Genomic DNA, 13,815 nt, shown 5'->3' with positions numbered 1-13,815 from the left:
AGATGCTTTAACTAGATCAGAATGATTTTCTTGGTATCATGACCTGTTTTCTCTCTCAAACAAACAGTACCTGCAGTATCACAATTTATTTTTTAGCTTTTCTACAAATGACTCTGGATCTGATTGGGTAGGTTTTTTATTTCTAGGATTTATCAATATACTAGAGGTAAATGAAATTTCCCCTCTAGTTATGTAAGCTTTACCCAGGTGCTCCAGTTTCCTCCCACCTTCCAAAAACATACGGAGTTAGGTGGTTAATCCCTACCTGTTGAATTTCTTCTATCTCCAACTGTAGAGAATTTTCTGCAACTCTAACAGGAGCAATGGGACTTTCCAATTCTCTTTCTTGTGTGTCACAGGGTCTGCAGAGTGGAAAAGTTTATTCAAACTGACTGAGGCTCTTCATATGATTTGAATAGTGATGACTTAAATATGCCAAGCTAAATGATTTATTAATCATTCACGAATTTCAAAATAGATTTATTCACTAAGAATTACTTGCTATTATTTTCCTCCTTCATTTACTGTGCTCTGTTCAAAACAGAAAAATGAATGTAAACTTGACATTTGGTAAAAATATATTCCCAACGTGCAAGTATTTAAGATGAGCTGTATACATTTATTAGAAAATCACTATAGTTACTTTTCCTTTACTTACTTCAATCCTATGCTTCCATTAACTTTCTACTGGTTATACTTTCACTAACAGAATAGATTGTTTATTTCACCTTATTTCAAGGTGCATTGGAGAGCCTCCAGCACTCATTTTCTACTCAAGCTTCCCCATTCTTTATCATCTAATTGTATCACCACTAACCCCCTTCTCACACATGCTTATTTAACTACCTTTAAAGTCATCCCCGCTATTTACCTCAACCATCTGAAATGGCCCCCAAGCTCCACAGATTACGATGCTTTCTGGAGTAAAGCTTCCTCTAAATTTACTATCAGATATCATACTGCAACTACAATGTACAAAATGATTTCAATCCAATGCACAACTATGTCTCTTTTCTTCTCAACCCCAAGGCAATTCTTTAACCATTCCATCCTACACTCTATTCTCCACACCTCTAATTTTAGTCCAATGTACCTCACTTCTCAACCATTGTGCTGAACCTGTGTGGGCTAAAAGCATTATTTTGGAATTTGAAAAATGCCTTTAGAAAATTATCAAAAAACACAAAATAAGATGCTATTGTTCTGTCCAATAAAATGTATTTTGCTGTGGTCATGTTGTTTATTACAGCACAGAACAACCCAAATATATCTACCCTAAAAAAAGAAGAAACACTCCCTCCTTCTTAACCCTCTATTTTTCTTTCATCCATGTGCCTGTCTCAGTCTTTTTAATGCTCCGATTGTTCCAGCCTTTACCACCACCCCTGGCAAAGCATTCCAGGCAACCACAACTCTGTGCAAATAACTTACCCTGGTGTCTCCCCTAAACTTTCCTCTCTTCACTTTATACAAATGTCCTCTGGTGTTTGCTACTCCTATCCTGGAAAAAAAGGTGCCGGTTGTCTACCCTATCCATGCCTCTCAATCTTGTAGACCTCTATTGCGTCGATTCTCATCCTTCTTCACTTCAAAGAGAAAAGCCCTAGCTCTACTAACCTTGCTTCATAAGACATTTTCAAATCCAGACAACATCCTGGTAAATCTCCTCTGCTCCTTCTCCATGGCTTCCACATCCTTTCTGTGATGAGGTGACCAGGACTGAACAATATTCTGTGTGGTCTCACCAGACATTTATAGAGTTGCATCACCACTCTGGAACTCTATCCCATCAACCTGTGTGGGAACTTTAAGAGATCTATGGATTTTGGACCCCAAGGTCCCTCTGTTTTTTCCACACTGTTAATTATCCTACCATTAACAATGTACTCTGCCTTCAGGTTCAACCTTTCAAAGTGCATCACACTTATCTGGATTGAACTCCATCTGCCACTTTTTCACCTAACTCTGCACCTGTCTGTATCTTGTTGTAACTTAAGACAACTTTCAACACTATCCACAACACTTCCAACCATCATATCATCCGTAAACTTACTAACACATCCCTCTACTTCATCAAGAAGAGAGAGAGAGAGAGAGATATATATATATATATATATATATATATATCACTGACTTTCAGGCAGAATACTTCCTATTGATTACTTCTCTCTGTTTTCTACTGGCAAACCAGTACTGAATACAAACATCCACATTTCCATGTCTCATTGCTCAGTCTCATTTCATAAAACAGAGGAAGGTACCGTACAGGAAAATGCTCATCAGTCCACAAAATATACACCAAGCATGATGCCAAATTAAACTAATTTCATCTGCTTGCAAATATTGAATTAAATTTTAATTTATTTACAACACAGTGGAAGCTGATTCCGGCCAGTGAAATCCATGATGCCCGAATACAGCAAATTAATCTAACACTGCAACTCTTTGGAAGGTGGGAGGAAACTGGAGCACCTGGAGAAAGTCCATGCAACACATGGCGAGATCATACATGACCATAATACATTGGAGCAGAAGTAGGCCATTCACCCCTTTGTGTTCTCTCCACCATTCTATCATGAACTGATCCATTTTCCCCCAGCTCCACTCCCCAACCATCTCCCCATAACCTTGATACCTTAACTATATAGATACCTATAAATCTCTGCCATAAATACACCCAATGACCTGGCCTCCACAGCCACTCATGGTAGCAAATTCAGAGGTGCATTAGTCTTTGAATAAAGAAATTCCTCTGCATTGTTTTAAATGGGGCCCCTTCATTCCTGAAGTTTTGCCCTCTTGTTCTTGAATCCCATACAATGGGAAACAACTTTGACACATCCACGCTGTCTCGACCCTTCAACAGTTGAAATGCTTCTATGATGTCCCACCTCTTTCTTCTCAACTCCAAGGAATACAGTCCTAAAGCTGGCAAATGTTCCTCATTTGCTAATCCCTTCATTCCAGGAATCATTCTTGTAAATTTTCTCAGTATGGTCTCCAATTCTTTCTTAAATAAGGAGCCAAAAACTGTACTCTGTACTCCAAGTGAGGCCTTACCGGTGCCTTATAAAGCCTCTTGTATCTTATTCATCTAGATACAAATGCCAAAACTGCATTCATCTTGTTCTCTTTATCAGGCATGTCAATCTGCATTAACAATAATGAATGATCAGATAAAAGTCTAGGTTTATACTCCACCTTAAGTTCTCTGCCCTGAAGATGTGCTGAAAATCTAGAGTATTAATCATGTCTATTTGAATAAAAGGAATACCCCTGTCTGTAGGATGTACCCTTTGCTATGTATCTTTCACTAAAGTCAAAGTTGTCTTTACTGTTCTGCTTCTAATTACTCCTCTCGTAGACTTGTTTAATAATGGGTCTAGACAAAAATTAAAATCCCCTCCCTACCAATACATTTTCATGAGCATTTGCTAAATTCAAAAAGGGTTCCTGAATAAACTTCTCATCTACATTAGGAGCATACATGTTTAAACGAGCCCATAGTTCAGAAAATATTTAACAATGGACCATTACAAATCTATGAATATCTACTGGAAATTTTTTTATTAATTAATATTGCTACTCCCCTTGACTTTGAATTAAATGAAGAAGATACAACATGACCCATCCAATTTCTTTTCAATTTCCTTTTATACAAGATGTTCCCTTTATACAAAATGTGTTTCTTGTAAAAAAAAAAGCTATATCTACACTCATTTTTTAAAAAATGTGCAAATAGTTTCTTCCATTTTATCGTTCCATTAATCCCATTTATGTTAAAAAAAATTTTTTTCTTTACTCATTGCAATATATTCTGATCACTCTTCTTCCACCTTTTCCTACAAGACTCCACCACTGAACCTTACTCCTCTGTGCTCCCATTACCCACCTGACAATCCAAGAATAGAAAGAAGTATTGTACAATAGAGTAAGACACACTACTAAATATACTACATAATAAAGTTATAGAATACCCCCTCCCCAGCTTGCATGCTATTACCCTCCATTGCGGGGGCCTGTGACTGAAGTCACATGTACAAACATAAATCCCCAAGCCTGCTGAGATTTATTGAACATTTTCTTTTAAAAAGTATTTCATATCAATAATCAACTCATTTCAATTAAACAATTTCATTGTAGAAGTTGTATGCCATATTCCATCCTCAAGATTTTCATCCAGACTGTAGGTTTGGCAAACTTACAACAAATTTCTCAGCTTTCAGATGGTTGACAAAAAACTTGCTCTGACCATTCAGCAAAAAGATTTACGATCATAGGGTGTCGCAGTAATAAACGGTATCCTTTCTCCCATAAAATCTTTTTTCGCGGAGTTAAATTCTTTTCTCCGTTTAAAGAGATCTTCACATGTCAGTATAAAATAAAATTTTGCTCCCTTCGTAATCAAGTGGACCTTATCTCTGCGATCTTTTTGAGCAGTGATTCTCAAAACCTTTGCTATCCTGAAAAATGCAGCAATTTTATCAAGACTAAATGCGGATTCTGGACAGAGGGTGGATTTCTTCTAAGAGCTCTTTCAATCTCATTTTCTCCCAGAGAATTTTCTAGTCCCAGTACTTCTGAGATCCACTGTTGAAAAAATTTGTGGCATGTCTTGTTCCATCCCCTTTCAAACCCACTATTTTAATTTTCCACTGTATCCACTTTTTGACAGTTTTTTAAAATTTAAAATAGTCATAGAATGTCTCAAATGGAAAACAATAAGACTGCTATCTTTAACTTGTTCCACATCTTTCAATTTTTTCAAGGCTTCAGTTAACTTATATTTTTTTCATTTCATCCTTCATGTTTTTAAGTTCTTGAAATCTACATTACTCACTTCTTTTAGGAAAGCAGTAGATTCTGCACCTTCCTGTACTTTATCGCTTTCTGGAGGAACTCCCTGACTCCGATGCCGACTTAGAAGGGCCTGTGCGACTCCTGCATCTTCCTCTTCAGCTCCATCGTCCTGTTCAGCTGGGCGTAGCACACTCTTCTCAGTGACAGCAGAAGCGCTAGTCCCCAGCTCCGAATCAGCACAAATCTTACAGTCTTTTTTTTCCCCTCTTCTTTACTTTGAGCAGGTGTCAGTAGTTTTTGCCCCCCATAATTGTGAGTAAGTAGGTTTATTCAGAGGTTGTTTAATGGAGTTTATATGTAAAGTTCATTACTTTTTAAAAATATAAACGGATTTTCAGGAGTTAGGATTTTGCGTCCTCACTCCATGTCATCACGTGATGTCCCCCCTTTTCCCTCTCCTAACAGTCAACCACATCTTCTCTTCGATGTGAAGATCTCCTTATAGCTTCTGTTTATCCACCTGGAGATCATCCAGTTCCCCAACATGGGTTGTAAGGAACAGCAGTCGGATGCACTTCTTGCAGTGTAGTCATCAGGGACACTTGCTCTGTCCCAGATGTCCCACATCCTGCAAATGGAGCATTTCACTACCCTAGTTTTCATCTATACTACCTACTCTGGGTTACTATGAAAAGATGTTATCTCTCTTTACCTGTACTTGTAGTCTGTCCTCACCCTCTGCTCACCAAAGCCTCTAAATATCTACTCTCATACTAAGCCACTCATAGACTGGCTGCTCTGCTTGAGCTTCCTTTTTTAAAAAATTTGCTGCTAACTTCCACCGATCGCTGTTCTGTTTCACTTTTAAATCCCCTGAAACAAAGCACAGCTCCTGACACTCACCAGTTGCTGAGACCTGGCTCCATTCCACTTTAAAACGCCCCTGAAACTCCTTACAAATGGCGTCAGATGTAAACCCAGGTCGGTGCCGTTGTAATAGCTTTGCGCTAACCACTACACCAACCGTGGTCTACGTCCCTGCATATTCAGCCTGTTCACATATCTGGGTTAGTGCCTCTAACTTTGCTATCATTTCTGCTTCCACCACGTCCCCTGGCAGCATGTTCCGGTCACCTATCATTCCTTGTGGAAAAAAAAAATGGTCTTGTACATCTCAAACCCTCCTCCTCTCGGCTTCGACCTCTTGTAAGCGACACCTCTGCCCTAGAAATTTCTAGCATGTGCAAAATGTTGATTTTCATCTATGATGGAATTCAAACTTACATGGATAAATCTTCACATGTGTGATGACACTGCAATTTGTTGATTTCTTCTTTCAAATCCTATTTCAGGAAAAAGAACCAGGAGTATTTAATATTCAGTCCACATATTTATTGCCAATTGATAAGTACAAATTCAGAAAATTTGGTCCCAGATAAACCTCACAGCCACTCATCGATTGTCTTACAGTGTGGAAACGGACCCCACAGGCCCATCTTATCCATGCTAAACAACATGCCCTCTATTTTAGTCCCACTTGTCAACATTAGGTCCACACGTTCAAATCCCTAACATCCATGTAGTTATCCAAGTGTTTATTAAAGGAAGCTAACAAACATCACTTTGGCAGTTTGTTCCATGTGCCCACCACCCTCTGAGTGACAAACTGTGCCCTCAGCCCCCACATCTGAGCTATACCCATTTGTCATGTTCTCTCACTCTCCAGTGTCTATCATGATTTTATCAACCTCAGTAAATACCCCCTCTCAATTTACGGAAAACAGGACTCTCATGATAACTCAACTTCTCTACTCCTGGCAAAAATATTGTAAACCTCCTCTGTACCCTTTCTAACTTTATATTCTCCCCTGACCAAAACTGCACAAAATATTGCATGCATGGCCTCACGAACATCCCAACACTTTCATTCAATGCCTGACCAATGAAGGCGATTGCTCCAAATGCAAAGGTCACTCCAATATTTAAAAAGGGAGGGAGGCAGCAGAAATTAGACCTGTTAGCCTGACATTGGTGGCTGGCAAGTTGTCGGAGTCGAATGCAATATTGGCAATCATATCTAAATGAATAGATACAAGAAGAGGGATGTGATAGTGATGCTTTATAAGGCACTGGTGAGGCCTCATTTAGAATGTGGGTATAATTTTGAGCTCCTTATTTAAGAAAGGATGTGCAGACATTGGAGAGGGATTAGAGAAAATGCACAAGGATTATTCTTGGAATGAAGGGATTAACATACGAGGAACATTTGACCGCTCTTGGACTGTACCCCTTGGAGTTCAGAAGAATGAAGGGCACCCATTTAAAACATATCTGGAGGAATTTCTTTAGTCAGAGAGAGGTAAACCTCTGGAATTTGCTATGACAATAGGCTATGGAGGCTAAGTCTTTGGTTGTATTTATGCCAGAGACTGATAGGCATCAGCATAGTCAGGGTATCAAAAGTTATAGGGAAAAGGCAGGGGAGTGGGGCTAAATGGGAGAATGGATCAGCTTAAGATGGCCTTTTCTGCTCCTAAATCTTGTGATCTTGTGGGTCGACTTGCTTGTTTAGCTTTTCACTGTATCTCAGTGCACATGATAATAAACATTCATCATGGAGGTTCCAGTCATATTATTACTGTTTCTCCTTGTCAGTAACCAGAAACACTAGCTCCCAACAAGGGAACTCCAATCACCACTGATAAAAAAAAATACTGCCTGACCCACTGAGTTACTCTAGAATATCACTGATGCTTCCTATTCTCTCCCAGCAGAAATAATGGAGTCATAGTTATACAGGTCCTTCAGCCCAACTTGCTGACTATCCCTCTTTGACCAAATCAAGATATCTATATTCTTCTTAATCCATTCTATCCATGGATGTCAACTCTGTGCAAAAATGTTACCCCTTCGGCTCCTGCGAAATCTTTACTCCCTCAGCTTAAACTGACGCCCTTACTCTAGGCAAGAGTCTCTCTCATTTAAGTCAAGTCACCTTTATTTATCGTTCATACCATGCTCGCAAGGTAAAGAAGAGATAGCATTTCTCCAGGACTATCAAGCATATATACATAAATACGTTAGAATAGAAGTTAAGCACATTAAAATATTAAGACTTATAGTTACAGCCCATAGTGCCCTATCCCCGAATGTTCTGGGAGTTCAGGAGTCTGATGGCTTGGAGGTAAAAGCTGTGACCCAGTCTGGTCATAAGGGCTCGAGTCCTGCAGTACCTCTGACCAGAGGGCAGAAGGGAGAACTGTTTACTTGAGGGTGTGTGGAGTCTTTCACAATGTTTATTGTCTTTCGCTTTCATCGAGTGTTGTAAATGTCAAAGAGCCCCCAATGATCTTTTCCGCTGACTTCACTATCCTCTGCAGGGTTTTGCAATCTGGAGGTTCAGTTTCCAAACCAGGTGGTGATGAAGTTGCACAGGATGCTCTCGATACATCTTCTGTAGAATGTAGTAAGGATGGAGGGTGGGAGATGAATTTTCCTCAGCCTTTGCAGGAAGTAGAAGCGCTGCTGGGCTTTCTTGGCTAATGGAGCTTGTATACAGGGACCATGCGAGGTTCTCCGCCAAGTGCATTACAAGGAACTTGATACTCTTGATGACTCAACAGTGAAGCTGTTACTGGTCAGAGGAGCATGGTCCCCCTGAAGTCAACAACTATTTTTTTTTAAAGATGCAGATACAGGTTGTTGGCTGTGTACCAGTCCATTAGCAACTGCATCTTATCTCTGTACGCTGAATTGCCATTCATACTGATCAGTCCCACCATGGTTGTGTCGCCAACAAATGATGATGTGGTTCGAGCTATGTTTAGCTGCAGTCGTGGGTCAGCAGAGTGAACAGCAATGGACTCAGCACACAGCCCTGGGCCACCCCCTCCCCCATGCTCAGTGATCCATTCTGCTCACGATTTTGCACACCTCCATGAGATCACCCCTCATCCTCCAAGCAATACACCCCCAGCCCGCTTAACCTTTACCTACAGTTCAGGCTTCCGAGTCATAGAAAAATCCTTGTAAATCTTCTCTGCTCTGTCTTCACATTGACAACATCTTTCCTATAGCATGTTGACCAAACTTGAACATAGTACTTCAAATGGGGTCTCATCAATGTTTTATACAACTGCAACATGACCTCCCAACTACTGTACCCAATACTCTTAACTGATGAAGGCAAATGTGCTGATAGCCTTTTTGACAATTGTCTGTGACACCACTTTTAAGGTACAATGTACCTGTATTCCGAGATCTTTCTGCTCTGCAACAGTCCCCAGATCCCTACTTGGTGAAGAGGGCACAGCTGTCAGCCCCCATCTTACAACCTCACTACAGGAAGGATGCAGATGCTACAGAGGATGCAGAGATTTACAAGGATGTTGCCTGGATTGGAGAGCATGCTTTATGAAGATAGGTTGGGGGGGGGGGTGGTCTATGTCCTTTTAGGATGTAGAACATAAGAGCCCATGACATTGAGCAGACCTATATAAACCTATTTAACAAACTAAACCTTCCTGGTTTCACATCCATAACCCTCTTTTTCTGCATCCATGTTCAAATTTATTATGATCCGATTGCATAGGTGCAAGCCAATCAAACAGCATTTTGCAGTCCTTGATGCAAGTCATGCAGACACAAACACACAGGAGGAAATTTTTTTTTAAAAAATAGATAAATATTTATTAGAATCTCAGATGGTCACTGCCCGTGGGAAGAAGCTGTTCCACAGCCTGATGGAGCTGGCTCTGATTCTCCTGTATCTCTTTCCAACAGAAGTAGCTGAAAGATGCTGTGGGCGGGGTGGTAGGGGTCCTCAATGATTTTGTGTGCCCTCTTCAGATAACGATCCCAATAGATTAGTGATTCCCAAAGTGGGCGCTGCTGCTCCCCCCCCTCCCCCACCGTGGGTGTTGGAAAGATCCAAGGGGGTGGTGAGGAAATGGGGCGGGGGAGGGGGGGCGTTCTGAACCTTCCGTCTTTTTATTATTTAGTTTGCTGCAAAGTTTAATGAAGAAGCCGGTGCAGTAATTTTCTGACCAAACTCAGGGTGGCAGCAGTGAGCAAAATAAATGGCAACATGAGAGCTGGACTCTGGCCGCCATGTTGGGGGCGTTACTACCTCCTCTCAGCACCACCACTAAATCCCCCACTCAGCACCCCAGCACTGCTCAGTATCATCACTGACCTCTCCACCCCGTTCAGCGCCACCAATATGCTCCCACCCCACTCAGTGCATCCACTAACCCCCCCCCCCCCAACTTGCTCAGCACCGTCAATACCCCCCCACCAAGTGCCATTGTATGGGGGTGGGGGCACTCGGAATGTGGCCTACAGGCCAAGGTAGCGGTAGACTGTAAAAGTTTGTGAACCTTGTGGTAGATCTTATGATTTAGTGGATTTTATAGAACGATTGATCTCCAATTCTCGACAGCAACTGTACCACACTGTGATATAGCTGACCGGAATGCTCTTGAGAGAGCTCCAATAGAAGGTTAACATGAGGGTGGCCAGTATTTGCTAATGAATACTATGTCGGAAAATGTATGGTCATGCACATTGGTAAAAAATAAATGGTCAAACTATTTTTTTTAAATTGGGGAGAAAATTGAAATTCCCAGATGCAAAGGGACCTTAGAGTCCTCATTCAGGATTACCTGAAGATAAATTTGTATGTTGAGATGGTGGTGAAGGTGGCAAATGCAATGCTGGCATTCTTTTCAAGAAGAAAAAAAATACAAGAGCAGGGATATGGTATTGAATCATTATAAGGCACTGGTGAGACCTCACTTGGAGTACTGTGAGTAGTTTTTGGGCTCCTCATTTAAGAAAGACTGTGCTGACATTGGAGAGGGTTCAGAGGAGGTTCACAATGATGATTACAGGAATGAAAGTGTTATCACATGAGGAGTGTTTGACAGCTCTTGGCCTTAGGAGAATCTCATTGAAGCATTTTGAACGTTGAAAGGCATGGACAGAGTAGATGTAGAAAGGTTGTTTCCAATAATGGAAGAGAGTAGGACAAGAAGGCAGAGCTTCAAGACTGAAGGGCATCTGCTTAGAACAGAGATGCATAGAAATTTCTTCAACCAGAAGGTGATAAATCTGTGGAATTTGTTGCCATAGGCTGTTGGGGAGGCCAGTTCATTGGGTGTATTTAGAACAGAGATTGATAGGTTCCTGGTTAGCCAGTGCATCAAAGGTTATGGAGAGAAGCCTAGGCAGTGGGGCCGAGTGGGAAAATGAATCCGCTCATGATAAATGGCAGGGCAGATGATCCCTTTAGCTCCATTAGTGCTCTTTTTGTTGAGATCTGCTAGGCATTCCCATTTATTTTTATTGATGAAGAGTTTTTTTAAAAAAACTTTGCAGATCCAATAAAAATATTAATTCATTTGAACAGGTCTCAAAATATATTAACAGCAACCATCATGGAATTGGCATAAAATAATTTATTACATTTTATTTCTACTAAATGCCCATCATAACAGTCTCAAGAAGAGGGCTGTTATTTAGACTGGTGATCTGAAACTAGTGGTGTGCTGGGTCCACTGATTGTTGTCTATATTAACAACTTGGACAGCAAAATGAATTGCATGGTTTGAGTACAATACCAAAATTAGTGGCATTGTGTTTAACATATCAGGTTATCTGAGATTACAACAGAATCTAGATGATCTGGGGAAGTGGGCCAAGGAATGGCAGACAGAATTTAATTCAGTGGAGGCATTGCACTGATAGGCTAATCTTGGGTAGGACTACACACTGAATGGTAGGGACATGGGGTGGGGGGGGGGGGTGGTACAGCATACCGTGAAAGTAGTGATACAGGTGAGGTAAACATTTGACATACTTGCCTTAATTTAATAGGGCTTTGAATAAAAGAGCAAGTTACAACTGTACAAGAGCAGCACGCTATCTACTAGAAGAACTCAATAGGTTAAGCAGCATCAGTGAGAGAAAAAGGAATGATCCGCCTCACAACATTGACTTCTACAGATTGTGCTTTGCTCCAGATTCTATCATCTTAAGTCTTGTATGTCTCCGAACAACGATACATTTGGTGTATTGTGTGCTTTCAGTCACCCATTTATCGGAAAGACATCATTAAGATGGAATGGGGGGATAAAAGATTCACCAGTATATTGCCAGGTCTGGTATGCTTGAATCACAAGCAGTTGGATTGGAGCAGAGGAAGCAGAGGGATGACCTTATAGATGTTGGTAAAATCATGAAGGGGCAAGGTAAATAGCCAAAAAATTTCTCCTCCTCCCCCCCTCCCCCAAGAGAACGTGAAGTAAAAATTAGAAAAGATTTCAAATGAGGGGAAATATTTAAAAGGAACCCAAGGGTGATGGGCATGTAGAATGAGCTGCCGGGGAAGTGGCAGATATGAGCACAACTAACTTTTAAAAGACATTGAGACAGGTACATAAAGAGAAAAGGTTTAGAGGGATATAGCTAAAAGCAGGCAAAATGGGACATGTAGACAACAGTCAGCATGGACAAGTTGGGCTAGAAGGACTGTTTCTGTGGTGTACAGTTCTAACTTCATGACCACCATACCTGAATGATGCAATTATATTCATCCATAGTTGATTTCATTTTTTCTGTTTGATTTATTTTCTGCAAAATAATAAACCCATACAATGTCAAAGAGCCTATATCTGAATAATTTCATGTCAAAACTTCTGTTATAATGCTCTAATTTCCTTTAATTTTACACAATTCTTTTCATATTTTTCCCTAATTCTGTTAATCTGATCTAATACAATAGAATCTTAGGCAGATGGATGCAGTAAAAATAGAGGGTTATGGGTGTGAGGTTGGGAAAGTTTATTGTTTTGTAGATTTGTGGAGGCCAGTAAAACATCATGGGCCAAAAGGCCTGCACTATGCTGTAATTTAATATTCCTTATTTGTTATGTAATTTTACATGAAATTGCCTTGTGCCTGCCATAAGGGAGACAAAGTCATCATTAGTGTTTCCCAGCAACCTTCACCACCATTACAGGAGAGATGTGAATGCTATAGAGAGGGTGCAGAGGAAATTTACAAGAACAAGCCTTGAGGATAGGTTGAGTTAACTTCAACAGAGCCTGAGAGGTGATTTGATACAGGTAAACAAGAAGTTGAGAGACATTGATTGTGTAGATGGCCAGAGGCTTTTTTCCAGGGCTGAAATTCCTAACATCAGGAGTCATATTTTCAAGGTGCTTAGAAGTAAGTACAGTGGGATGTAAGAGGCAAATTCTTCACATAGAGAGTGGTGGGTGCAAGGAAAGCACTGCCAGCAATGGTGGTGGAGGCAGGTACAATAGAATAGTTTCAGAGACCACTGGACAGGTACATGGAACAAGAAAAATGAAGTGTTAAATGGTAACTAAATTCTATATGGTTGGAGGAATGGGTTTCCATATTGGCACATCACTGTAGGCTGAAAGATCATTACTGTGCTTTATATACCCACCTCACTTAGTAAAGTATCCTTAACAGAAATGTGTCTTTTGGCTTCATGTATCTCATCCTGAAAAGGAACAAGATTAACATTTCACTCGTAGTCCTTGAAAAGATGATGAGTCGCCTTCTTAAACTGGTGCAATTCTACTGATTAACCATACAACCCCTCTCCCTCCACATTTATACCTTTTGAAACATCTAAACCCCAAAACATCAACCAGCTAATCCTGCAACAGTAAAGTCACTGGAAAGCATGCCATTGACAGACTGCTACAAGGAAAACTCTTGCGTTTTAAGCAAGTCACTACATTTTTGTCAGGACATCTTTACAAATGGTTGAGTAACTGTCAGTCAAAATTTGGTGCCTTGGTCGATGCCAGGAGGTGCATCATTAGGAGTTTAGAACCATTAAGCACTAAAAGAGTTCATGTTAACTATCAATCATTAATTTTCATACTGATTTTTTTCTTCATCCATTTTATTCTTACACATTTTTATCAACTCCTTCAGATTCTACCACTAGGGAATTTATAGTGGCCAGTTAACCAA

At 40.4% G+C, this 13,815-nt stretch overlaps 1 protein-coding gene across 1 annotated transcript in view; it reads right to left on the bottom strand.

Annotated features, from left to right (window-relative positions):
- The window catches only part of LOC138748257 (paramyosin-like), an 83,761-nt gene that overhangs the window by 38,949 nt on the left and 30,997 nt on the right, over positions 1-13,815 (bottom strand). The window contains exons 11-14 of the mRNA XM_069908106.1: positions 13,277-13,333; positions 12,373-12,432; positions 6,085-6,143; positions 266-362 (exon numbers count right to left, since the gene is read on the bottom strand). Coding sequence (XP_069764207.1) covers positions 266-362; positions 6,085-6,143; positions 12,373-12,432; positions 13,277-13,333 — 273 coding nt within the window. The remainder of the gene's footprint in view (positions 1-265; positions 363-6,084; positions 6,144-12,372; positions 12,433-13,276; positions 13,334-13,815) is intronic.

Source organism: Narcine bancroftii, chromosome 13, assembly GCF_036971445.1.
Source record: "Narcine bancroftii isolate sNarBan1 chromosome 13, sNarBan1.hap1, whole genome shotgun sequence".
Classification (NCBI taxonomy): Eukaryota; Metazoa; Chordata; class Chondrichthyes; order Torpediniformes; family Narcinidae; genus Narcine; species Narcine bancroftii.
The sequence above is the reverse complement of the archived record's forward strand: the minus strand, read 5'-3'. Positions and strand labels throughout refer to the sequence as shown.